This window comes from Piliocolobus tephrosceles, chromosome 6 (genome assembly GCF_002776525.5).
Source record: "Piliocolobus tephrosceles isolate RC106 chromosome 6, ASM277652v3, whole genome shotgun sequence".
Taxonomy (NCBI): Eukaryota; Metazoa; Chordata; class Mammalia; order Primates; family Cercopithecidae; genus Piliocolobus; species Piliocolobus tephrosceles.
The window spans coordinates 2,182,140-2,208,605 of NC_045439.1; the positions used below are offsets into that span (position 1 = coordinate 2,182,140).

Below are 26,466 nucleotides of genomic sequence, written 5' to 3' on the forward strand. Positions count from 1 at the left end.
GAAAGATTGAGACTTTGGATTGGTTGATTCGTCAGCCACGTCGGCGTCGTTTCGCCTCTGATTGGTGTAGCACTATCGGGGCGCTCGGCGCCTATTGGAGGAGGCCGAGAGGGGCAGGACGGCGCGAAGAGGAGTGCGGAGCCAGCGGTAGGTGAGACCCGCGGAACCAGGCTGCGGTGCCAGGCGGCGGCGGGGTCGGAGGTCGTGGGCGGCCACACGCGTGAGGGGTGTGGCAGGGTCGTGGGGCGGGGACGGCCGCAGGTCTCCAATGCCCGAGCCGGTGGGAGCAGGCGGGCCTGGGGCTGCAGCTCTCACCCTGGGGGCCACGCCGCAGCTCGGGTGGTGTTCAGGCGCCTCCCCGGGGCAGGGCCGCGTGCGCTCAGAGCGGGGAAGGTGGGGAAGGCGGGCTCCGGGGCCCCCGGTGTACGCGGGGAGGCGTCTGCTCAGGGGAGGCCGAGGTGGGCCCGCGGCTGCGCCCCCGGCCTTCGATGCCTTCGTTCGTCCGCCTGGGACCACGCTGGCCTGGCATCGATGTGGGAGAGGTCTGAACAGTTATTTTAATGCTTTGATTTGGAAAGAAAATCTTTAGGCCGGGCGTGGTGGCTCACGCCTGTAATCCCAGCACTTTGGGAGGCTGAGGCGGGCGGATCACGAGGTCAGGAGTTCAAGACCAGCCTGGCCAACATGGTGAAACCCCGTCTCTACTAAAAATACAAAAATTAGCTGGCCATGATGGCACGTACCTGTAATCCCAGCTGCTTGGGAGACTGAGACAGGAGAATTGCTTGAACCGGGACCCGGGAGGCGGAGGTTGCAGTGAGTCTAGAGCACATTACTGCACACCAGCCGGGTCTACAGAAAGAGACCCGGTCCCAAAAAGGAAAAAAAAAAAAAAAAAAAGGAAGAAAATGTTTGTTCATCCTGCCTTTAATTCCTCATTACAAGGCGTGAATTTTTATTGTTTTTTTTTTTTTTTAAACGGTCTCACTCTGTCGCCTGGGCTGGAGTGCAGTGGCGCCATCACGGCTTAGTGCAGCCTCCGCCTCCGGGGCTCTCAAGTAGCTGGAACTGCAAGCACCACCACGGCACCCGGCTGTTTTTCTTTTCCTCTCTCTTTTTTTTTTTTGGTAGAGAATAGGTCTTACTGTGCTGCCCAGGCTGGTCTTGAACTCCCGGGCTCAAGTGACCCAGCGCGTTGAAGCCTGTGAGGTGGGGGTCCGTGTGGCTGGCTCTGCCCTCTCCTGTGGGCATTGGCGCTGCAGGGGTCCTTGTGTGTGGAGGAAATAAGGAGATGACCAAAGTATGATTCCACGAATCACACAGTTTATTGTCAAAGGGAATTTTTCTCAGGTTCACAGTGCTCAGGGGAGGAGAGGGGAGGAGGTGAAGACGCCTGGCAGGGAAGCAGGGCCTCCATGGATGGGGTGCATTCGCCGCAGGGAGGCGAGTGCCAGAGTGGCCCGAGTCCAGTTGCTCCGCTGGATGGAGCAGGCCCCTGGAAAGTGAGATCTGGTTAGAGTTCGGGGTGTGCCTTAATAGCAGTGGAGAGTGTGAGAGCGGGAGCTCTCTGAGAGGCTGGGACCAAGGACCAGCTCCCAGGCCAGCAGGGTATAGCTTGTCTCAAAGCATCTGCCCAACCTTCAAGTTGATTTGTATTTTTGCAGTCCGGCAATCAAGGTCAGTAACTCACAGAGCCAGGCGAGGCCACATCTCCTTTGGCAGTGTAGTGCCTGCCCTGAAGGTGGCATTCCTTTTTGATTTGCCTTCTGTGCTGGGGAACTTCACTTCCTCACTCTGGCCAGCCAGCAGTTTGGAGCTGGTTTCAGTGCCCCCCCGCCCTGCCTTGGCCTGCACCCGGCCCTCCAGGGCGGCTTCTCGCCAGTTCCTGTCAGGCCTGCCTGGGCACCTCCCTGTCCCCCGCTCAGAAAATCCACAGGCCATGGGGCCCCGGGAGCCTGGTGCGTGGGCAGGAAACGCATCCTGGAGCACCAGCTTCCCTGCCCTGCCCGCCTCACAGGGTGCCTGGGGGCGTGCCTCAGCCTGCGGCTCCTGCAGTCTGTTTTCCACGCCTGGCCCTGAGCAGGCTGAGCATGGGCATGGAGTGACCAGTGTAATCGCATCCAGGCCAGTGCCACATTCTGTGTGGTCCAAGGGAAAGCCTTCTCCAAGTCCGCGGCCTGCCCTTTCCTCTGCTGGGTTACTGCTGAGGGCGCCGGGCCTCACTGCGGGACATGGTCCTCGAGGCTGCTGCCTTCCGGTTTCCTGGTGCCCTGGACACTCTTGTTCTTGCCATTTGGGAGGCCGACAGGGGATGTAGAGTGGCCTGTTGGAAAGGCCTTATGTGATCCTGGGCTGAGTCCCTGAGCAGCCCACAGAGGCCGGAGAGGAGAAGAGCTGAGCTGCTCCCTCTCTGGGCCGGGCTCGGGCTGTGGAAGGGCTGCCAGCTCCCTTCCCGGAAGAGGCTGGGTGGGGTCCACAGTGGCTTCCTCCTGGAAGCTGTCTTCTGCTGTTGGCTGCTGAGACAGCTGGAGGCCACCGATGTTCGGATTCCCTGAGCACTCTGCCAATCCCAGACTCACCTTCCCACTCTTTCCAGAGTCCCCAGGGAGACGCTTAAAGGAAATTAAACTGCAGAGTGCAAGAGATGCCTCAGTTAAGTCAGCCAGAAACGCGTGGGTCATCCCCGAGCCCCCGAGAGGTGAGTCGGGCAGGGCACTCACCTGCCGCAGGAGGATGTTCTTATTTCTAGCACTTTCCACAGGGGGTGAATGTGGTGGGTTTGGGGGATTTTCCAAATGCATCAGTGTCTGGAATGGGTTCTAAGCTGCTAAATAATTCTTAGAGGTAAATTACAGACATGTTGCCCTAGATAGAGCTAGACAGCTTTCCTCTACAGGGAAGTCTCCTCCACCCTCAGTGACAGAGCCCAGTGACACGGACACGGTGACTGCTGTCACTTCCATGGTGCGTGCCTCCCACAGGCTTTGAATTGAAGGCAGGTGCTTCAGAATTTGCATCTATTGTTCTGTCTTTCCTGGGAAGTTATTCATCCTGGCGGGCAGCCCACCAACAGAATGGATTTAGATCTGCTGGACCTGAATCCCAGAATTATTGCTGCAATTAAGAAAGGTACATTTATTTCTGTTTACATAAGGGGTGTGGGTGGGTCTGTGCACTTTACATAAGGCAGGTTAGCAAAATGCTGGCGGGCTAAGCCTTCCTCCCTTTGCCTACCCTGATTATTACACTGAGGGTAGGATGTACTGTGGGGTTTTCAGGTGTGTGTGTGTGTGTGTGTTCTTAACTGCATGGATTTCTTTCAGTTACTTTTATTTCTATCAAAGTAATACGTGCATATTGTCTAAAAGGTAAAATGGAGCCACATAAAGTCTTTTAGTTTTTTGTTTTTTGTTTTTTGTTTTTTTTGAGACGGAGTCTCGCTCTGTTGCCCAGGCTGGAGTGCAGTGGCGTGATCTCAGCTCACTGCAAGCTCCGCCTCCCAGGTTCACGCCATTCTCCTGCCTCAGCCTCACGAGTAGCTGGGACTACAGGCGCCCGCCACCTCGCCCGGCTAGTTTTTTGTATTTTTAATAGAGATGGGATTTCACCGTGTTAGCCAGGATGGTCACTATCTCCTGACCTCGTGATACGTCCATCTCGGCCTCCCAGAGTGCTGGGATTACAGGCGTGAGCCACTGCGCCTGGCCGTCTTTTAGTTATTTTTTTAAAAATGTTTACATCTGGGCTCCTAAATGTGTTTATGTTGTAAAGTTTGATTTGTCAGTGTTACTGATTATCCATGGACTTCCTACTGGGGGCGGTGAGGACTGAGTGTGCCCACACCTGCGCACCCCAACTTCCTACACCTGCGTACCCCAACTTCCACTGAGTGTGCCTACACCTGCGCACCCCAACTTCCTACACCTGCGCACCCCAAATTCCACTGAGTGTGCCCACACCTGCGCACCCCAACTTCCTACACCTGCGCACCCCAACTTCCACTGAGTGTGCCCACACCTGCGCACCCCAACTTCCACTGAGTGTGCCCACAGCTGCGCACCCCAACTTCCTCTTCCCCCAGCTCCCTGCCCATAGTTAGAACCTGGTTTGGGTGACATCAGCTGTCAGGGTTGTGACCGGTGCATACCTGGTGTGGTTCAACAATGTGGGGTGTGCGGGATCGTTTTCTTTCTTACAGCATCTTTTTTCCGCCGAGTTAGCAAATGCTGAAAGCTCAGGCCCCACGTGCAGCCCCTGCCCCTGCTCTCCATGCCTGCAGCCCAGCTGTTGTCCAGGGACCCTCCTTCCATCTTCCATCTTCCATCCTCCCCCGTCTCCCAGGGCCTCAGCTACGTGAACCTCAGCACACCGTCTGTGGCGAGAAGCGGGAGTGCTCGTGGAGCCGCTGCAGCGACCTGGTGACTGGGCAGGGCCTCGCTGTCCTGCCCTTCCATCCTTGGCTGTTGCTTTTTACCCTCCTGTTGGTGGCTTGTGATCACGGCCGCTGCCACAGCTGCAGACACGACGCTTGCAGACCAGGGACAGAGGAGGGGAATGGGCTCAGCCAGGGAGTTCCTTTCTCACCTGTGTCTCATTCAAAAACCAATGTTTCCAGAAGTCCCTGCAGACTTCGAAACTGAAAGGGGCTGGGGCCGTGAGACTTATCGGGGGAGCCGCCCCACCAGAGCCCCGATCCTGGCGAATCCTCAGGGCCCACAGAGCCCTCTGGAGCAGCCTGTCCACGGGAAGCTGTCTCCGCTGGATCTGGTGAAACCCAGGGGCGCTTTCTTCATCCCCACCTCTCCATCTCCTTGTGTTTTCTGTGTGGCTTTTCTGAAGCTCCCACCCGTGGTTACTGTTTTCCAGCCTGACAATGGTTGTCTTCACTGCAGCGTTCGGCGCACCCGTGTTGAGGGGGTTCTGATGTAGCGGGTGTGAGTCTCCGTGGCCGGGCGGGGCCCTTCGTCCACCGCTGCGCCCTCTCGTGTGCGCTTCCTCGCACTTCCCTGATGGGCTGATCAGTCTGCAGCATTTGTCGTCTTTCTCTGAGTTTGAAAGTAGAAAGCGATGCACTTGTCCGAGTCCAAAATGAACTTTGCCCGCCTCCCCACATGGCAGGTCCTGGGGCTCCGCGCCTCTGTAACTGATGCCGCCGCCGTTCTGATTCGCACTGCTCTGCCCCTGCCCTGACTGCCCTCTGCACAGCCAGTGTTTGGACTTGGGCTCTGCTTCCCTCCCAGCGCTCCACTCCCCAGGGCACGTGTCCTTGACCGTGGCTCAGCCTGGCTCTGCGCCTGGCGGGTGGGTGCTGGAAAGCTCGCTGTTGCTTTTTTGCTGCCCCTTTCTGGAGCACTGTCTCCAGCTGGCATGGAACTGGGTGCCTGTCGTTTCTTCTTAGCACCTGGGACCTGCCCGACCCCATCTTCTGGCTTCTACTCCTCACGAGTGCCAAGACTCAGGGCGCGGTGCCCAGCGGCCCTTTCCCCTTGCCCGTGCGTCAGCCACACTCTGTCCAGGGTTTCCAGGGAGCAGGGGATCTGGTCCCTACCCACCTTGTCCCCAGAATCGGAAGCACGGTGGTCTCACAGCGCTCTTACAAAGCACCTTTTGTCGCTGTGTCACCCTGCATTACTACAGTCTGTCAGTTTCCTGTAATTTATCTGTGTCATTTCAGCCAAACTGAAATCAGTAAAGGAGGTTTTACACTTTTCTGGATCGGACTTGAAGAGACTGACCAACCTCTCCAGCCCCGAGGTCTGGCAGCTGCTGAGAACGGCCTCCTTACACCTGCGGGGAAGCAGCATCCTTACAGGTAGGTGGGTCCTGGCACCTCCCACCGGGGGTGACATGTGGCTCCAGCATCATGATCGCTGTGGTGCAGGATGTGGGGCTGTGCAGACTCCACCCAGGGACCAGCCTCAGGGCATGTGGCAGCTGCTCAAGCCCCAGAGTTGCCATCTTGCTTGTCCTACAACCGTGGGGCTATGGTCACAGCGTTGGGTCAGAAGATGTGTGAGGTGGACACGGAGGGGCTGTGAGGCCTCCTGGGGATCTTGCTCTGTGGGCCAGAGGAGAGGGGTGCAGGACGCAGGGGTGAAGTTGGCAGTCAGCACCCAGAGCCCTTCAGGCCCTGGCAGGGTGGGAATGGTGTGAGATGCGGCCCTGGCCGTGGTGCCACCACCACGTGTGGGAAACCAGGTCTTGGCAGCAGAGGGAGGTACCCAGTGAACCCCATGCGCCTGGACAGACAAGCTTTCCATCCTTGCATCTGATCGGGCCCCAGTGGGCAGCGGGGTCCGGGCATGAGCAGGGTCCTCCCTCCCCTGCAGGTGGCTCAGTGACCCGGGCCCCAAGGGGCATGCTGAACTTGGGCCTGCCATGGTGGGCAGGTGCCATGGCCACACACACAGTGCCGTGGGCAGGGCTCTGGGCAGTCCTCACAGTCGTGGTGGCCTGCTCCACCTGACCGGATGCCCAAGGCAGTGTGCAGACTCGAGGGACAGGCTGTTCCTCCCGGCCCGGGCCCCAGGCCAAGAGCGCAGCCTGCACTGCGTGTCCCACCTTGAGCCTCCCCTTGAGGGGCTTCGGTGCCGTGGAGAAGGCTGTGTCGAATGGCTCATCCAAGGCCTTTTAGCCGGGGGGCTGGAACGCGTTGCTCGAGAACGGTGTCCCCCGCAGAGCACTGACGGCACGGGGCCTGCACATGTGTGCGTGAGCAGGAGCCCATTAAAGCTGCCTCAGAAATGGTCAGCACCCCAGGGCATCCCAGCTGGATGGAGCTGTGCCTTTTTCTTCACACAGAGGCTGTTAGGGAGCACCTGGGGGCTCTCTGGAAGCTTTGGCTGAAGGCGTCTGGTGCTGCAGTTGCCCCATAGGGAGATCCCTGGGGGCATGTGATGGTGGCCCTGGGGCTCCCCCTGACTCTGCGTCTCAGGTGCACCCGCCCTTTCTGGCCGGGCCACCCCTCCCTGCCCTCAGCACCTTGCCACCCCTGGTGACCACGGGCCCCATTGCTCCAGCCACACTGCGCCTGGCACAGGCAGGCTGGCCGTGCCTCCCACAGTCCCCAGCTCTGCCCGCAGGCCCAGGAGAGCCAGGCCTGACGCCATTCCTGCCCTGCAGCACTGCACCTGCACCAGCAGAAGGAGCGGTTCCCGGCCCAGCACCAGCGCCTGAGCCTCGGCTGCCCGGTGCTGGACTCGCTCCTCCGTGGTGGCCTGCCCCTGGACGGCATCACCGAGCTGGCCGGACGCAGCTCAGTGGGGAAGACTCAGCTGGCGCTGCAGCTCTGCCTGGCTGTGCAGTTTCCGCGGCAGCACGGAGGCCTGGAGGCTGGTGAGTGGCCATCCCTTCCACGGGGTCTGGGCTGGTGGGCGGCCCCTGCTGTTTGGGACGGCTTTCCGTTGAGGTGGGGCAGTGGCCGCCTCTTGCACCGTTCCTACCATTGCGTCTCCCTCCTTCTTCTGGTCCTGATTGTCCTCGCTCCTTCCAGAACAGGGAGGGGAAGTGAGGCTGGGCTCAGCTGACAGCAGGAGGGGTGGGAGGGTATGAACCCCACCACCAGGCAGCCTGCCCTGCAGCCCGCCCTCAGCAGAGCTAGGCCCCCAGGGATCGCTGGCTGAGCACAGCGATGCCGGCCCAGGTTCCACACAGCTGCCAAGCCCGGAGTCCACAGAGCCAGCGGCACAGGGAGGGCAGCACGGCCTTTCTCCTGGGTGCCCCGCCGCCAGGCCAGGTATGCTCCTGGTGCATCCCCATGAGCCTGTGTAGCTCTGTCTGTGAAACAAGGGTTCCCTGCATTGCTGAAGCGTTCAGAGCATGCCTGCTTGGGTCTTCCGGTGTTAAAAGCTCATGTCGTTTTAAACAAGCTGTGAGTAGGAGAGGTGTTTCCTAGTAGCTCCTTACCTTTTAACCCAATTCCCTGGTGTCAGCGTGCGATTCCCACACTGTCTTAAACTCCACGTGAACACAGAGTGGCAGCGTTTTTCATCGGTGGCGCCTTCGAGCGTACCTGCTAGGCTCACTTCCCACACAGGGCGGGACCCAGGCCCTGGACCCACAGGCTGCGCCAGCCACCTCCTCACAGGCCTGACCTGCCAGCGGCAGTGTGGCTGGGAACCTCACCTCTGCCACCCTCAGGCCAGCGTCGTCCCCGGGACCAAGGCTGTGCTGTGCCTGCCTGAGCCTCCATGCTGGGTGGAGGGCGAGGGGTCTCCTGAGAGCCCGGCTGGGGTCTGTTCGTGCCACAGGCGCTTTTGTCCCTGCAGTCCAGGGGAGGGCGCCCTCCTGTCAGGTGCCTGAGTCCCTGCAGCTGGTCTCAGGGGTGAGCCTGGAGACAGCCACAAGCCGGGAGGATAGGAATTGGCCTTGAAAATGGGAGTCTCCCCCTTACCTCATGGAAGAGCTGCTGTGAGGTGGAGGTGGGACTCAAGCGTGCTCAGGAACAGGACAGGAAACGCCCTCATTCTCCAGCATCCTCCGTGCCAGGCTTCATGCAAATCTGATTTGTGCAGTGACTCCCCCTGAGCTTCCACCCCGTTGGCCTTTTCAGTGACGCCCACGCTCCCCGCTACCCAGGGACATGGAAGCCTTAGGACACCCTCCCTGAATCCCCCAGCTGTGCCCAGCCCAGGGACTGCTGTGGGAAGAGAGCACAGTCCAGCCTTGCAGGCCGGGGGCAGGGAGGAGGCCCCGCAGCTGCCGTGACCATGTGCAAGGTTGGGGCTCAGATGTGCTTTTCTGGGGAAATGACTTCTTTTCCTAGGTCCAATCTAAAGACCCTAATTTTTTTTTTTTTTTTTTTTTTTTTTGAGACGGAGTCTTGCTCTGCCACCCAGGCTGGAGTGCAGGGGCGCGATCTCCACTCACTGCAAGCTCCGCCTCCCGGGTTCACATCATTCTCCTGCCTCAGCCTCCTGAGTAGCTGGGACTACAGGCGCCCGTCTCGTCACCCAGCTAGTTTTTTGTATTTTTTAGTAGAAACGGGGTTTCACCTTGTTAGCCAGGATGGTCTCGATCTCCTGACCTCGTGATCCGCCCGTCTCAGCCTCCCAAAGTGCTGGGATTACAGGCGTGAGCCACCACGCTCGGCCTAAAGACCCTAATTTTGAAAAGAAAGTGGCAGGCAGGCTGTGGAGTGATTCTGAGTCCTGTGCTTAAGCTGCATGACGCTCTCCCAGGCCTGCTGGGGCCCTGCCCACTGCTGGGCTGCCCACAGCGACCCTCCTGCCAGCTTCACAATGTCCCCATGGCTGTGCAGCCCCCAATACATCACCCCAACAAAAACAGGCTGTCTGACCGTTTCCACCTGCTTCCGAGCCTTCCAGCCCAGCCTCTCCAGCCGACAGGATGGAGGAACCCCGGGGCCCCGACCTTGCTGTGGCCTCCTGACTAGGGGCACAGCCACGGCTAGGGACACTGGTGGGGAAGGGAACCAGCCACAAGAGACGTGGCCTCCCAAGCAGTATTTGTACGTCCCTGGCCCCAAGTGGGCCAGATGCCTCTCAGAAGCTTAGTTCTGACACAGAATGGGGCGGGGTTCCTGGCCGTTTTTTCTCTTGGGCGTCTACCTGGGAGTGTGGCCGCTGGGCCATGTGATTTGTGTGTAACTCTTGAAGGAAGTGCCGGCTGTTTTCCGAGCTGCACCACTTTGCATTCCTAGCCGCAGCGCACAGGGGTCGGGTCGCCTTCTCCACATCCTCGCCAACACGTGTCTTTTCAAGCCGGCAGTTTGAATTGCAGAAGCTTTGAAAGCGGAAGAGAGGAAACACTTGCTCAGTGGGGGCCTCGAGTGTGGCCATGTGTCGGGGCTCAGGGGCCATTTCCAGAAGGCGTTGCCCTGATGCTGCCCCTTGCTTCCTGCCCCGCAGTGGGGGGACGGAGGGGTACGGGGGGAAGGAGGGGCGGGGTGGGGCAGGAGAGGCCCCCCATCTGTGGCCATTCCAGCCCAGGGCCCGGGACAGGGGAAGTCCTTGCCTGGGTGTCGGAAGTGGAGGCCCAGCCCGTATTCCTCCTGAGGGGTCACCTGGGCCTGAGGTGGCTGCCAGTGGGAGGGTGAGAACCAACACCAGCCTCTTCCCTCCCTGGGCCAGGGGCAAAGAACCTGTGAGGGGCAGAGTTGGAAATGGTGGGAGACATCTGCGCTTGCTGCGTGTGGCAGTCACAGGCCCGTCTGGAGCCCCCGGGCACATCAGGCACTCTTGCTTCCCAGGAGCCGTCTACATCTGCACGGAAGACGCCTTCCCACACAAGCGCCTGCAGCAGCTCGTGGCCCAGCAGCCGCGGCTGCGCACTGACGTTCCTGGAGAGCTGCTTCAGAAGCTCCGATTTGGCAGCCAGATCTTCATCGAGCATGTGGCCGATGTGGTGAGTGTGGGAGAAGCCCCGTGACACCCCTAAGGCAAGCTGTTCAGGACTACTGGGGCAGGTAAGCACCACGGCAGTGAGGTCTCACAGCGGGGCAGGGAGAGATGGGGTTCAGCTCTGAACACGGCATGGGTCACAGGGGTATACGTCCGAGGAGCAGGTGGAGTCAGAGGATGGAGAGTGACTGAGAGGAACTGGCAGGGAAGGGGGTTCTGGCTGAAGCGTCTTGCCAGGACCCTTGCTGAAGGTGGGCCATGGGGATCAGACTGCCCCTGGGGACGGTGGAGGATGGACCAGTCAGCTACTGAGGGCGACTGGATGTGGAGGGCAGGGGTCCTGCTACCATCTCAGCAGGGATTGCCAGAACTGGGTTTCACGAGGACGTGCACAGATGGGCCTAGGAGGAGGCTCAGGAGCCTGACGGCAGTTTGGCCAAACAAAATCCTGGCCAGGAGTGGCTGTGGGCCGGGTGGGCAGGGCGGCAGGCTGTGACATCCAGTTACGTCTGAATCTTAGGCAGCTTTGAAGCGTGTTCTAGAATGAGGATGCCCATATTCAGATCAACTTTCTTCATGATCTGAAACTCAGATGTAACTGGGTGCCTGTACACCATCTGTCAACCCTGCCCATGAAGACAGAGTGGGGAAGAGAAGCCCCAGGTGGGTGGCAAGGGCCTTCTCTGGGCTGTGGAGCCCTGACCAGCTGCCCTAGGAGACCACCGCCCTGAGAAGGGTGGGACCTGCTCTCCAGGCTGCTGCCCTGGTGAGAGAGCTGTGTTGGTTTCACCCTTGCCTCTGAGGGGAAGACGGCCCTCACTGGAGGCACAGGGGCTCCACCTGGCCAAGGCCTGCCAGGCCTCCAGCTCACACAGGCGACCTTAGATCCTTGACCACTGCCTGGCTGCTGGCTTCCCTGCAGACACTGGCTGGGCTTGGAGGAGGGACCCATGGCAGGGCCTTCCAGAGAGCACGGGCCACTCACGGGGGGCCAGTGGAGTCCGTCCTGCAGCCAGGAAGCAGGCATGAGAGGCTGGGACGCATCCCTGCAGCTGGGGCAGCAGTGCTGTGAGCTGTCAGCACTTAGTTTACAGAGATCATCCCAGGAGGGAGAAGTGATGAAGTAGAAAAGATGCAGAAGAAAAGATGGGAAGTTTGGGAGTAAACCCCTGACCAAAGGCAAATAAGGAAATTCCGCCCTGTGCAGGGGGAGCAGCTGCCATGTCCAGCCCACCCTAGACATGACTGTGGTCTGGCAGAGCCGGCGGGCCTTCCCCCACTTCTTTTTATTTTTTTTTTGAGATGGGAGTCTCGCTGTGTCGCCCAGGCGGGAGTGCAGTGGTGCGACCTTGGCTCACTTCAAGCTCTGCCTCCCGGGTTCATGCTATTCTCCTGCCTCAGCCTCCCAAGTAGCTGGGACTACAGGTGCCTGCCACTACGCCCGGCTCATTTTTTGTATCTTTAGTAGAGACGGGGTTTCACTGTGGTAGCCAGGATGGTCTCGATCTGACCTCGTGATCTGCCTATCTCAGCCTTCCAAAGTTCTGGGATTGCAGGCGTGAGCCACTGTGCGCGTCCAGCCTTCCCCCACTTCTAAAAGTTTTTTGTTTTTTTTTTGAGACGGAATCTCGCTTTGTCGCCCAGGCTGGAGTGCGGTGGCGCAATCTTGGCTCACTGCAAGCTCCGCCTCCCGGGTTCACGCCATTCTCCTGCCTCAGCCTCCTGAGCAGCTGGGACTACAGGCGCCCGCCACCACGCCCGGCTAATTTTTTGTATTTTTAGTAGAGACGGGGTTTCACCGTGTTAGCCAGGATGGTCTCGATCTCCTGACCTCGTGATCCGCCCGCCTTGGCCTCCCAAAGTGCTGGGATTACAGGCGTGAGCCACCGCGCCCGGCCAAGAGTTCTTATAGAAAAAACTTTGAAGTAAAGCATAAGGCATATAAACGTTTAATTTAAAAAAATGTACAGTAAAATACATTATCGCACACAACATGAGGAAGTTACACATGGGAAGGGAGCTGTGGGCCCAGCTCATGCCCCAAGTCTCCTGGGAGAGGCCACGCCGCACCAGGGCACCAGCCTAGGCCCAGCCTCAGCCCCACTCCCAAGGTCACACCAGCCGTGTGGTCATTAGTATCGTGCCCCATGCACACAGACGCAGGAGAAATGAGTGAGCGCTGCGGCTCCCAGCCAGGGGCCCTCCCTGCTGCCCTGGCTGTCCCGGGCCAGCTCCGGGCCACACTCGGCACTCCCATCCTGGAGCGGGGCCAGGTTGGGGTCACTGCAAGAGAAGACAGAAGGTCAGGGCTGGGCCGCCAAAACCTGATAGTGTTACTAAGTTCTGTTCTGAAAACAGTTCTCTGGGGAGCCCCCAGAGTCTGCCTAGAGAAGAGGGTGTTGCTGGTTGTGAGCCTCCCTGGGGCCGACGGGTCATGGGGAACCGGTGCATCGTTGGTCTCTGCTCTCTGGAGCACCAAAGGCCTGCATCTGGCACGGGGAAGGCCAGGGGTGTGGACACAGCCTTCTCTTGCATACGCAGAGCCTGGTGCCGTTCCCACCCCGCTACTCTGGGCCTTGGGTTGCATGAGGGTGGGGCTCTCTGAGCCAAGCCCCTCGTGGAGGCGCAGCCGGGCAGCTAGCAGCAGTCACCACTTGCCCATCCCCAGTCTCCCCAGTGCCTGCACATGCGAAGTCCCTCCCTGGCCCAGCTGCCTGGGGCTGCAGGCCGTGGAACTCACGTTAGCGGTGGCATCTTCCAGGCCACTGCTGCTGCTGTCGTTTTCCACAAAAAGAGGCTCGGCCAGAGACGCCCTGGAGACGAAGCACAGACGAGTTTCACTCAGGGCGTGCAGGGCGTCTTCAGAGGTCCAGGCGTGACACCAGTGTGTGGCTGCAGACCTTGGATTTGAGGGGCAGCCTAGGGGCAGCTCTGGCGAGAGCTGCTGGCAAGGCCCATGGGACCTGAACTACCCTGCTTGGTGCCAGGAGCAGTTGTGCCACCCTCCCCCATCACCACAGCTCACCAACCTCTGCGGTCAGAGGCCAGGCCAGCCATGCCAATGGCCGTGGCACCCACAGGCCACAGCGGCACCCAGAGGGAAGCCGAGGACACCTGCCTTCCCTGGGGAGCCCTCCCCTGGAAGCTCTCCTGGGAGCTGGTGGGCACAGGGCCGTTTCCACCCCTTGGCCAGGCCAACTCAGAGCACAGGGCTAAGGCCTGGGTGCACGGGAGGCACTGGCCTTAAGGGTGTCTCCACCTACAGCCCCATCCTGACCCCCAGATGGTCTCCCAGAGTGCCCCACGCCTTGGCAGAGGCAGGCCAGGCCTGACTCGCCTGAGTAACGCCTGAAGGGCATTAGGCCCCTGCCTTGCTGAGCGGCCGAAGAGGGTGTGGCCCAGGGTATCATGGCCACCACGGGCTAGATTTGGTGGCACTGTGGCCAGGTCCGGGTGGTCTGAGCACCTGGCATGGGGCCACCGAAGAAGAGGGCTGGTTGCTGCTGACCTGATAGGGGGAGAGGGTGAAACCATGGCAGAAGGGAGAGCAGACCCCCACAAGGACTCAGGAGCCTGGGCAAAGGACGCCTCTGCAGAGGCCGGTGTTGGCATGGCCAAGGGGTGACTGCCTGGGAGGGCCAGAGGAAGGACATGGAGTCAAGGGAACCAGTTGTGTGAGCCTGAAGCTTCTATAGTTGGAGACTTTTTGAGAAAAATACAGAATTGGGCTCAGAGTTTGGGGTCTGTAGAGCCAGCACTGTCAGCCCCAGGTGGGGAGGAAGGTTTTGAGTCAGACGGTCGAGTGACACTCCAAACAGGGTCTGGTCACCGGGGACGGGGGCCTGCTGGCCAGCATACACCATGGCCCTGTCCCCACAGGACGCCTTGCTGGAATGTGTGAATAAGAAGGTCCCCGTTCTGCTGTCTCGGGGCATGGCTCGCCTGGTGGTCATCGACTCAGTGGCGGCCCCATTCCGCTGTGAATTTGACAGCCAGGCCTCCACCCCCAGGGCCAGGCGTCTGCAGTCCCTGGGGGCCGCGCTGCGTGAGCTGAGCAGTGCCTTCCAGAGCCCTGTGCTGTGTATCAACCAGGTGGGTACCAAGGCAGGGGTGCACCCATGAGCTCGTACTTTTAGCCAGGATGCGAGAGCAGAGCCGGTCTGGAGGTGGGGCGGGTGGCAGTGCGGTGGCCCCCGGCTCCTGCGGGTAGCAGCCTGTGTCTGACCGTCGGGAAGGCCCGCAGCCGTTGCAGCTGACCTGGACTGTGCTCTTCCAGGTGACAGAGGCCATGGAGGAGCCGGGCGCAGCACACGGGCCGCTGGGGTGAGTGCAGCCATGTGGTGCGTGCACCTCTGTGCAGGTGCCAGGGGCACAGCTGGGCCAAAGTGGGCAGGGGTCACCAAGCCTTCTGAGCATCAGCTCGCCTGCTTCCTGTTTCTCAGGTTCTGGGACGAGCGTGTTTCCCCAGCCCTTGGTATAACCTGGGCTAACCAGCTCCTGGTGAGACTGCTGGCCGAGCGGCTCCGCGAGCAAGAGGCTGCCCTCGGCCGCCCAGCCCGGACCCTGCGGGTGCTCTTTGCCCCCCACCTGCCCCCCTCCTCCTGTTCCTACACGATCAGTGCAGAAGGGGTGCGAGGGACACCTGGGACGCAGTCCCACTGACACGGCGGCAGCTGCAGAACAGCCTTGCCTGAGAAGCCCCGACACACGGGGCTTGCGCCTTGAAAACGCTGTCTGCCTTGGCCGTGGCCCAGCTGGGAGCCTGGTTCAGACAGAGCTCTTCCAGGGCAGCGGTTCCACTTTCTCAGCCAAAGGTGGTGGCCACAGTCCCACACCTGAGCTGGGGGAGCTGTTCCACCTCTCCCTGGGTCTGGGGACAGGCCCGGCTTGCTGGGCACCTGGTCCCCACCGCTGAGCTGGTCCTTGGGGACAGGTGGTTCTCAGGGCTGGGGCCTGGGGGTGTCCCTACAGTGACTCCCTGGGAGTCCCCTGCTTCTGCTGTCCACCTGGAAGCCCACCTGGGTCGCGTCTGAGGCCTCAGACCCCCTCAGCCTTGGGGCCCTGCCCACGAAGGTCTCCCCTCCTACACACAGGGCTGTCTTTACTCCCCCACCCACTCAGGCCGCAGCGAGGCTGCAGGCAGGCAGCTCCTCACCCACCTCTGGGTCCTTGGGTCCTGGGGCCCCCACCCCGGCACACATTGTGCCCCACAAAACTTCAGTGTGGTACAAGGTGGAGAAAGCGTATCCCACCGACCTCCAGCTTCTGGGTCCAGGAGAGCCTGGGGTTGGGGGGGGACTGCCTTGACTCTAGTAGTGTGGCCTGTGCCAGCACCACAGCCAGACAGAGGAGAGCGGGCAGCGTGGGGCTGGCATGTGACAGGCTCGTCAGTCACCTGGGAACACAGTTCTGGTGAAAGAGGAACCGAGGTTGAGAGGAAGGAGGGTCCCAGTGTATCCTGGCCCCAGGGGTCTGGGCGTCCAGCTCAGCCCTGGTGTGGCTGGGCGGCACTCTGGTAGGGATATGGCAGGACTCCTGGCAGGGCCACCTGCAGACCCAGTCCCACACTGCGACCAGGCCTTACATCTGGCCAGAAAGAGCCTCTTGGGAACACAGCTGGCTGCAGATGCTGAAATATCCATCCAGCGGGCAGAGTGGCGTGGCCTCCCCATGGGCAGAGCGGTGACCCCCTTGATTCCCACCCACCCAGTGCCTCCATGCGCTGCCTGGCACCGACCAGGCCTTTGACAAATAAATGTTAAATGGATGCAGTTCCAGGACCTGCTTCTTGCTGTCTGCCAGGCACTGCTCTAAGTAATTTATGCACATTGAAGTACGTTCTCCTCACAACTCCTGAGGATAGGTACTGTTACTACATCTCCACTTGCAGGGAGGGGAATTGAGGCCCAGAACTGTTAAGTGGCTTGACTCCTCCCACAACCCAGAGGCAGAAATTGTCACCCCCCCACCCCATGTGCCCAGGGTGAGCCTGTGGGTGCTCCTACAGTTTTGGGAGGGGGGCTGGCACTGGTTGGGGAGAAGGTAAAGGGTGGGGCCATACTGTGCAGAATTTTTCTGTTTGCCATTTTCTAGGGTGGGACAATCCGTTGAAAACCATCATGTTATCAAGGCTCTCTGACTCTAAAGTTAAGAATCACTGGCATGAGCATAGGAAAAAACTGTTTTGGGGTTGGATTGTTACAAAACAGCCTTTCTGCAAAAGTGCAGGGATTCTACAACAGCAAATACAACATTTTATTTCTGTAATTGAACATAAGCAATTCCAAATGCTTTTCTAGGCAAGACATGCCGGCGATTAGAAAATGAGACAGCTTAAAGACAGAGGTACATTTAACAGAGAAAACACGCCTGGAAGCTCCAGGCCGGCCCCGCCCATACTGGCTCAGTTCCTGCCCTGGAGGGAAGGGGCTGAGGGGCTTCCTGTCCCAGGGAACTCCCACCACAGCAGTCTGCAGAAGGGCTGGCTTGGCCAGCACCGACCCAGGAGCACTGACCATCCCCTTAGGGAGGCACCACGCCCTGGGGAGCACAGTCCCTCTTGTCCCGAAGACCCTTACTCAGGGACCACGTGCCCGGACCCTCACTGCCTCACCATATCATAAAACACTTGAAAACCACCTAAGTTCTTCCCCACAACGTTGGGGGACTAATTGTAAACAGAATACACGTCTACGTATCAGCCCTAAGGCAGCTGGCCCCGCTGCACACGCAGCCAGCCGGCCCTAGCAAGACATGGTCAGAGCTGGTGAGTGTTCTACAGTATTCAGAAATCTGACCACAGTGTACACACAGCTCACAAGTCAGTGCAAACAGAAGCTAATGACAACCGCCAAGAAAATTCCATATAGTTATGACAATGGAACACCTGTTATAGATTGTAGCCGTAACATTTTTAGCAATGTTTAACACATCTTACTCTAAACACTGAATTTCTAATTACGTGATATTTCTAGCAGCTTAATCCAGAAAATAACGATGTGAATTCCTCCAGTACTGTAAACACAAGACCAAGTGCTGCCCATGAGAGGGCCCCTGTGCCACCCGTGGGCACCGCCAGCCTCCGAGGACCCCCGAGCCGCACACTGCTGCTGCTTCAGGGAAGCAGTCATGTCACAGGACCTCCCCAGGGCCTGGTTTCTGCCACAGCTGCACCGACTACCCAGATAGGCTGTCCGCCCGCAGATCCAGACACTCCCATGCCATGGTGCTGGGACTGGGTGCTGCACACACGGCTGCCGTTGGGGGGGTGCAGTGATTATTTTGACAGCAACTCTGAAGAAACAGGTGCTGACTCTCACGTGGGGGTCCCCTCACCAGAAAGACAACACAGGAGGAGGGATGGCTGGGCCTACCGTTTCTCTCCTCTGGAGGGAAAAATTCAGACCGCCAGATGGGAAATGGCTTAAATCACTGCACTTCTATTGGGTGGGGGGGTTCAAACATCAGGGACGCAGATACTCAGATTCCCTTGCCGCTTCCCTCTCTGAAACATGAACCTTCCTTTACGAGCTGGCTTCAGGGAGGCCCTCTGGCTTCTCTTATCCCAACACACGGTGCTCCCACAGCCACAGTGCTGCAGAGGCCACGTCGGCCCTACGGTCCCATGGCTGGACGCCAGAGCAGGCTCCACAGAGGCCCCACACAACCTCGTCTGCACCCATCAGTCTGAAGAGGTTAAAATTCAACTCCATATTCAGCCCTGTGTTTCTTTCTTCTAAATGCCCTTTCTCCTTTCCAGAGAACTGTCACTAAGGGAAACTGTCTGGGTTCCAAACTCTGCTCAGCATCCTCACAGGGAGGAGGCACCCCCCACCACAAGGGAAGCTCCAGAGCCCTCCTGCCTGTCGTCTGTGCACAGACATAGCCCACTACGGGGGCAGCCACGGCACCTGTCAAGGGAAGCTGCTCTACACCCCCCTTTCTTGAGGGGGTGGCTTCTCACAACCCATCAAATTTTATATATTTATGGCGTTTTTTTTTGGTAGACACAGGGACTCGCTGTGTTGCCCAAGCTGTTCTTGACCTCCTGGGCTCAAGTGATCCTCCCGCCTCAACCTCCCGAAGTGCTAAGATTATAGGATTACAGGCATGAACCACCGCACCCAGCCATATATATATATATATGTAACATTTTTTCTTTTAATCCCACCCACTGTTACAGAACCTATCAAATTTCCTTTAACACCTCTACGTAGCATTTAGAAAGTAAGCTCCTGATCCATCAGAATCTGCAAGAATGGAGTCAGGAGCCTCAGAAAAGGAGCCACGGCCACAGGTGAGCAGCTGGGGACAACGCTGGCTCCACAGGGCAGCCCCTGTGCCAGGCACTCGCTGACGACTACATGGAGCTTGTCTTGTGGAAACAAATGCGTTTTCACAAACACAGCAGTCCTGCGACATGAGACGGGATGAAATGAAATGAAACTTTTAAAGGTATTTTAAAGCCTAGCCTTGTAACAAAACCCCAGGATGCTCTGTCCCCAGCCTTCGGCCCCGTGCCCCATGGGGAGCTTCCAGGGACTGAAGGCGACAAGTGTGAGCCTCTGCTATGCCATCACCCGCCCTGTTACATGACAGCAGCAAGCTGACCTTTCACGGGATGGCCAGTGTTTCAGACCGCCCCTCCGTTCCGTAGCCTAGCTGGCTGGCATGGAGGTGGCGCTTCTGAGCGCCAGTCTTTGGAATCACTGCTCACCTCGGCATCTGTTTTATAGGCTCTTTACCTATGGGCTAGTCTGTGGACAGCTAAGAAATACAGCCTCAGCACTGATTGGAAAAGGTTCCTGTCAGAGTCCATTGTGCTCCCTCATTCTATAAAGCGTACGCTTTTAAAAAGTGAAACGCACGTCTCTATGGGCTTCGTGTGCAGGGGCCTCCAGGAGAGAGAACACTGCTCAAAAGGGGTGGGCATGGGGCCCCAGGCCCCACAGGCGCCCAGGACTACAGGCCTGGGGACCTCGGAAACAGAGACCCAGAAGATGCTCCTGCTGGGAGGGGATTCACTGCCCACTGACCAGGAGGTCCACTACGCTTCAGGCTTTACTGCCGCAGATCACTAAATGCCTCTCGTTCTGAAAGGGGTACTTCATGTTTCCAGGTTTCTAATTTACAGCCTTATTACAACATTGTAATTTAGAAGAGAGTTTGGTGTCCTGGCAAAAAGGTGGCAGGCAGGAAATACAACAGCATCCGTGAGCAGGAGCCGACCCCCAGCGTGCTGAGGCCACCTCGGCCTCCGTGGGCCAGCCTGGCCGGGTCGCGGTCGAGGCGGCTCCTGGCACTGAGACTGCAGGCTGGGTAACAGAATGCTGGGGCAAGGTCGCCCGGGTGTTTTGAAAAGGCACCTCCAAGGTTGGTGGACGTCACTATCTAGGAAAGGAAGCCAAGGAGTGCGGCTGGCGCCTCCGGGCAGGGCGGTGAGGGCGTGGCAGGGCAGGGCAGTCTCACACTCCCAAGGCAGGTTACCTAGCCCTGCCGGCCCTCAGTGGGCCAGGTCAGTGTGGCTGGCACTCAGAGCTCGCGAGTCGGCCAGACAATTATTTCGTTCCTGCATGAAAAAACAAATAGAAAAATTACACTTAACCAGGGCTTCAAATGATGCCAGCTTCAAACGGCCTCAGGCCTCACAGTACCAGCTGCACAGCTAAATCTAGGTTGGCACTCGAGAGGCCTAGGGGTCAGTGTGCATGTGGAAGCTCCAAGAAACCAGAGGGCAAAACACTGGGTCAGCTACAGAGCCCTGTGAAACGAAGAGACTTTCTTTCCTCTCGCCATTAGGGGTGCTTCGAGCAGGATGTCCGGCACCCTACAAGCCTATTCTGCAGCCACCGAGAAGGGGGCTGGCGAAGAGCTTTCCCGAGGTGGCTGCCTCCCAAGAGGGATGGGGGACAGGTCGGGGCGCTGACCTGTCTGTGAGGATTAGTGGATCTGGACAACTGGGAGGGCAGTGCCTGGCCACTGTCGCGAGCTCTCAGCACCAGCACAGGGGCGGGCAGGGACTGCCAAGTCCCAACAGCTCGAGCAGCCGGGCGGGCTCCAGACACCTGGGAAACAGGCAGGTTCTAGAGCAGCCACAGGCACCCGGCCACCCACTGACAGCCACGCTAAAGGGCGGAGGGGATGAAAACTCAAAACAGTCTCTGTGATGGGGAAGGGAGGCAGTACTTTCAGATGTGAACCCGATGTGTTTGTGTGAGATCCGGACAGCTTCACCAAGTGCTCAAGATTTTAGTATCAGAGTGACAACACGTTAGTCATCATGTTAATAAAGTTTTGAATACTTTTAAACTCTGAACAACAGCTTAAGTAGATAATTATTAATAGTTATAAACTTAGGAGAGGCTAAAATCAAACAAACTAATACAAACTAGTAATTGGTCAAGCTTTGATAGTAATTTAACAGAATAAATTCATTAGGTGACACTATTTTTAAAGACCATTTGAGACCATTAATTAATATTCTGAGAATGCTCACATGTGAACATGCCCATCCTGCACATAACCAGTGGTGACGCAGAATATTAAACACGACGGTCACAACTGGCTGTCTAGGAACAAACGTGGCGGCGGCCCCAGCCCTCTGCAGGAGCAGGGGCGCAGCGGGGACCGGCGCGGATCTGCAGACCTGCCAGCGTGGTCTGGGCAGCCTAGGACACAACTCGGGGTAGCTCCTTACTTGAAAGCGATCTTCAGCAGCCTTGCCACCCACGTTAAGGACATTCAGAGAGCTGGCACGCTTCATGCTGCGACCCGGACACGGACATGCAAGGACAAACGATCAGCACATTGGTCAACCAGCAACAGGAAGCACAAGCAAAGCCCCTCCAAGGCCTCTGTGACACTGGGGCTTCTCGGGACCTTGTCTTCATCTTGCTCGGTAACAGGGGAGTCCTGGGTCTCACTCTATTTAGTGCCCAGGAGAAAAGACCACAGGTTCTCTGCATCTTTCACAGCAAAATGCTGCTTTTAAAGTACCACATGCAAACGCAAAGTGCCCTTAGACTTGCACTTTTAAAAAGTGGCTCGTGGGGCCGGGCGCGGTGGCTCACACCTGTAATCCCAGCACTTTGGGAGGCCAAGGCGGGCGGATCATGAGGTCAGGAGATCGAGACCATCCTGGCTAACATGGTGAAACCCCGCTTCTACCAAAAATACAAAAAATTAGCTGGGCGCGGTGGCATGTGCATGTAATTCCAGCTACTTGGGAGGCTGAGGCAGGAAAATCATCTGAACCCAGGAGGCAGAGGTTGCAGTGAGCCAAGATCACGCCACTGCACTCCAGCCTGGGCAAGAGTGAGACTCCATCTACCAAAACAAACAAAAGAAAAGCCAGGCACGGTGGCATACACCTGTAATCCCAGCACTTTGGGAGACTGAGGCGGGTGGATCACTTGAGGCCCAGAGTTCACAAACAGCCTGGGCAACATGGTGAAACCCTGTCTCTACTAAAAATGCAAAAAATTAGCCAGACATGGTGGCACACACTGTCATCCCAGCTACTCTGGAGGCTGAGGCACAAGATTCACTTGAACCCAGGAGGCAGAGGTTGCCGTGAGCCGAGATCATACCACTGTACTCCAGCCTGGACAACAGAGCAAGACTGTGTCTCAGAAAAACAAAAAAAAGTGAACCATCTGGGAGCAGAGAGGCTCTGCCTTCAGTCTGATGGTTTTTAGGGAGGGGCTCAAGGGCTCATGTCAGACTCATCACCATTAAGGGATCATGAAGAGACACTCAAAACTCACTGCTAAAAGAAGATGCATAAATATACTATTTTTTATCTTTCTATATTAAAAGCAGGGAAATCAACTTTACTGTTAGTAAAATAAACTCTGAAGCCAGTATTTCTCTACTTAGAAACCAAAATTAAAATAAAGTCATGGCTCTCCATTTAAAGAAATACAGGAATTTATACATATATTTACTTTTCCTCCCATGTGATGTATTTAACATGCTTGATGAAATAGCCTATAAATTATCTATATCCCCGTCATAAAATGACTATCTGTTTACCACCACCATGGATGGCTTTGAACATAAACTCACCTGAAGTTTTAAAGCTAAAGCAACCGATACTGAGGGTTACTTAAATTCTGAACATGAACTGCATGCCACATGAACAGTGAACACGCGCACAGCAGTTCCTGGGCAAGCCAAGGATGGTGGCTGTGAGGCTGAGGCACAGACTTGAAGGGTGGGTGACAGGGACAGCCTCACACAGGACACTGGGATGGGGCTGAAAGCCCAGGGCACCCGCCCATGTGTCAGCAGTGCTGTGAGCACAGCGCCTGGCACATGGTAGATACTTAGCCAGCCCCTGCTGAACAACTGCACCAAAAAACCTGAATTTCCTTATCCCCAAGCAAAACTCACCCCCAAAATGTCCCAACCAGGACAAAACAAAAACATCCCAATGAAGCCCACAACAGACATTGCTGGAGTCCTAACCAGGCTTTTCTCTACCTAGAACCATTCAAGAACCAAGTATAAAATCAAACCAAATCACAAGTAAATTATGATCTGACATAATTATTCTTGCTATAAAGTGGCCATTAACTTTTTTTTTGAGACGAAGTTTCACTCCATTGCCCTGGCTGAAATGCAGTGGTATGTGATCTTGGCTTACTGCAACCTCTGCCCCACTGGGTTCAAGCGATTCTCCTGCCTCAGCCTCCTGAGTAGCAGGGACCACAGGCATGCGCCAGCCGGCCCGGCTAATTTTTATATTTTTAGTAGAGACACGGTTTCACCATGTTGGCCGGGCTGGTCTCAAACTTCTGATCTCAAGTGATCCGCCCACCTTGGTCTCCCGAAGAGCTGGGATAACAGGCATGAGCCACTGCACCCAGCTGCCATTAACTCTTTTTAAAAGAGCTACACAACCTTCCCTCAAACCCTTTCACAAAACAAAAGAGCTCAAATCCTCCACGTCTCTTCCTACCACTCTTGCAAACTGCCTTGTTTGAAAACGTGGCATTCAAAACCTTTCAGTACAATAACTGTTAGGAGTCAGCCAAACAGCAAGCTGCAAACACCCTGGTCCTGCTACATCCAGCTCAGCGATTCTCAAAAAGTGGCCCCGGGTCAGCAGCCCCAGCACCGTGGGAACTTGTGTGAAACACAAATTCTGAGGATCAGGGACTCAGGAATTAGACACTCAGGGGTGGGGCCTCGCAGTCTCCGTCTGAACAAACCCTCCAAAAGATGTCTGAGACTACAGTCTAGTTAATAGAAACAGTCACTCTTATTTGGAAAGATTATTCCGTTGTATGCATTTTACAGGATGCAATTTCCAAAGTCATGTAGAAAACGTTAGTCCGTGCAAGCGTGCGTCTATGTCACATGGTTCAGGCTGGCAGAGCAGTAGCCCCGTGAACACTGACCGTAGTTCTAACCCTGGGGGCTGGTCACACACTGTTATATTTTTATCATGGCAAAGACAGAAAACACGAAAACACAGAACAACTCTGAGAGCTGTCGTGTGGGAGTGTGGTCCAAGCTACAACACTCAGCACCAGAACTGGACTCTGCACTTCGAAGGCTTCAAAACTTAAGAACCTCAAAACAATGAGTGTGTTCCCCTCCAGGAATTAAATAATGTCCAGAATGCTCTCTCTGGGGCATCATGTAGTTCCTGGAGGGGACCTGAGAGCCACTGCGTGACTCATCAGATCATTCCAAGGAAGGGACACCAAGCAGTCACGCAGTCTGCTCAGACCCTCTCAATGCTGTCAGAAGAAACGCGTCATCTCAAACTTCGTCGAGAGGCAGGCAGTAACCTATCATTTTGGTTCTGGAAATCTGTAAACATTTTAACATAAGATCACGATTCCAAAGACAATTTAGAATCGATTCTCCCCAAATAAGAGTTCATTTGTTTCATCGTAAGCAATTTGCTACTAAATCCCCATGAACTTCCAGAAGTCCTGTCTTCAAATCCTGGCATCTTCCAGGGAGTTTTCAGAATGAACATTAGGGGCTCCTAAAACTCCTCTCCAGAAACGGGCGGGAAAACAGTTGTGAGAAGCTCCTCACAAAAGTCACGTCACTCCTCTTGCCTCAGGCCTGCACCTCTCACAGCCATGAAGAGAAGTCTCCATCCACAACGGAGACTCCCACAGGGACACCAAGCAGACAAGAGGCGAGCCCTACCACCAAGGGGCTGGGCCATCTCTGGCCAATCCGCACCCTGGCCGTGTGTGGCAGCAGGTCAAAGGGCTTAGGTCATCAGGGATACGGAGAGGGATGAAAAAGTGGACATACTTTTTAAAAAATAGCTTTTAAAAGACAAAATAGGCCAGACGTGGTGGCTCACGCCTGTAATCCCAGCAATTTGGGAGGGTGATGTGGGAGGATCACCTGAGGTCAGGGGTTTGAGACCAGCCTGGCTAACATGGTGAAACCTCGTTTCTACTAAAAATACAAAAAATTAGCTGGGTGTAGTGGCGCACGCCTGTAATCCCAGCTACTCAGGAGGCTGAGGCAGGAGAATTGCTTGAACCCAGGAGGCGGAAGTTGCAGTGAGCCAAGATTGCGCCACTGCACTCCAGCGTGGGGAACAAGAACAAAACTCCATCTCAAAAAAAAAAAAAAAAAAAGGCAAAGTAACAAAACAACTGATCAGGCACGTAACTTTAATATTTCCAATATGTTCTCCAGAAAAACCCGGTTTCACCATCCTGAGGTGATCAGACTTCTTACTCACAGAACTTAAAGTGGGATCACTTGTAACATAGTTTTACTAGGAATCAATCACTAAAAAGTCAGTACCATTTAGGAAGTCAGAGTGACACAGAATGGCTGGCAAAAGCCTGCCTCATGAGAAATACGCCCAAGCCAGGAGCAGCTGCCCAGAGTGACGCTGGACAGTGCAGCAGGGGTCATCTGTCAACTCTGTGCACCATGTTAAAAACAAAGGATATCTTAAGAACCAAATTCCTTTGACAACTTAAAATGTTATTTTTCTAAAGACTCTAAGACTCATGACTCAAACCTTTTTTTAAACATATGAAAAGCCTAAGGTTTTGAAAATCTCCTTATAATAAAGTCTTAAAAGTTCTGATCCTATTTGAAACCATTTTTCTCCCTATTATAATACTGTATGAGATTTAATATAGTCATAGCTAACATCTGATTTATTTAAAAGATTAAAAATTTTAAAGAATTTAAACTAATGCTAATTTAAAAAACAATGCGTATCTAAAGTAAACAAGTTCAAAATGCTCAATGTTTTAATATAAATTCCCACATTTCATTGCTAAGGCTTTCTTAGAACATGTGACAGAATTTTAAAATTCCATAAATTTCTTTTAAAGGTATTAGCACTTTAGCCACTAACAGGAAGTTACCCAATTATTTCTCAATCTGTCCTGGGAAAAACCTAGGTGGCAACTATGAAGCCCTTCCATTGTGAGAATAGGGGAACCAAGTGGAGTGTCATCCTGAAGTGTGTGGGGGAGGAAGGCTGCGCTAGGAAGAGAAGCGGCCGGCGTGCAGGGGGTCGCAGAGCCGGAAGAGATAGTTACCCGGGGTTCTTTGGCTCACTCTCTCGTGAACTTCCTCCCTTCAGCTTCCTAACCAGCTTCTCACTGCTGCGTCTAATGGAAGCCCGGAGTTTGCTAAAGGAACCACTGCGTTTTAAAGATCCAGTGCCATCCTGAAAAAAACGTGAACAAAGGTGAAGCTGCAGGTGGTTCTCCCTCCCTCCCACAAGAGCCACACTGGGTGCAAATAAGAGCTCCACCAAGGTCACCCTGCTCGCCAGCAGCTCACTGCTGACAGAGTCTTGCAGAAACCACCAATTACCATGTACGTAAATATACTTTAAACATTATCCACTTTTAATTTGATTAAAGATAATCCAATGATCATCAAAACCTTTGGACATAAGGAAGCTCATTCAAACAAAAGTGATCGCATCCCAAAAGCAATATGAATCCTACTGCTATTTTGAGACAAAAGCCGACACACAGTCTCAAGAAAATTAAAGCAGCTTCTAGGAATATTATCAAAATCGACTTCCACATTTAACAGATATGTAAACATCTGGTCCAAGTAACACAGTACAGGACCCAAACCATTTGGA

General features: G+C 55.9%; 2 protein-coding genes and 1 long non-coding RNA gene across 22 annotated transcripts in view; 1 reads left to right on the plus strand and 2 right to left on the minus strand.

Moving 5' to 3' along the window:
• The first annotated feature begins 117 nt into the window (after positions 1-117).
• XRCC3 (X-ray repair cross complementing 3) lies at positions 118-16,141 on the plus strand. 5 transcript variants are annotated; one of them, XM_023205729.2, is made up of 9 exons: positions 118-147; positions 2,597-2,698; positions 2,918-3,129; positions 5,675-5,812; positions 7,123-7,335; positions 10,211-10,365; positions 14,241-14,453; positions 14,638-14,684; positions 14,804-16,141. In XM_023205729.2, exons 3-9 carry the CDS (start codon positions 3,075-3,077, stop codon positions 15,021-15,023), a joined length of 1,041 nt encoding a protein of 346 aa, XP_023061497.1. In that variant the 5' UTR covers positions 118-147; positions 2,597-2,698; positions 2,918-3,074; the 3' UTR covers positions 15,024-16,141. The 5 variants fall into 5 exon arrangements, with proteins under 5 accessions (XP_023061497.1, XP_023061498.1, XP_023061499.1 ...); XM_023205730.2 differs by having other exon boundaries at positions 2,982-3,129; XM_023205731.1 differs by having other exon boundaries at positions 124-147; positions 3,043-3,129.
• Positions 1,302-3,506, minus strand: LOC111538333. The gene has a single exon (XR_004228980.1). It is a non-coding gene; the product is annotated as an uncharacterized LOC111538333 (long non-coding RNA).
• Positions 12,288-26,466, minus strand: part of KLC1 (kinesin light chain 1) — a 72,955-nt gene continuing 58,776 nt past the window's right edge. For 3 of the 16 annotated variants that reach the window (XM_023205703.2, XM_023205704.2, XM_023205701.2), the window contains exons 14-17: positions 25,907-26,037; positions 21,058-21,124; positions 13,102-13,174; positions 12,295-12,644 (exon numbers count right to left, since the gene is read on the minus strand). In XM_023205703.2, the coding sequence (XP_023061471.1) occupies positions 13,103-13,174; positions 21,058-21,124; positions 25,907-26,037 (270 nt within the window). In that variant the 3' untranslated portion in view covers positions 12,295-12,644; position 13,102. Of the gene's footprint in view, positions 12,645-13,101; positions 13,175-16,592; positions 19,930-21,057; positions 21,125-25,905; positions 26,038-26,466 lie in introns of those variants that run through there. The other 13 variants (XM_023205705.2, XM_023205702.2, XM_026447514.2 and 10 more) reach the window with 8 other exon arrangements.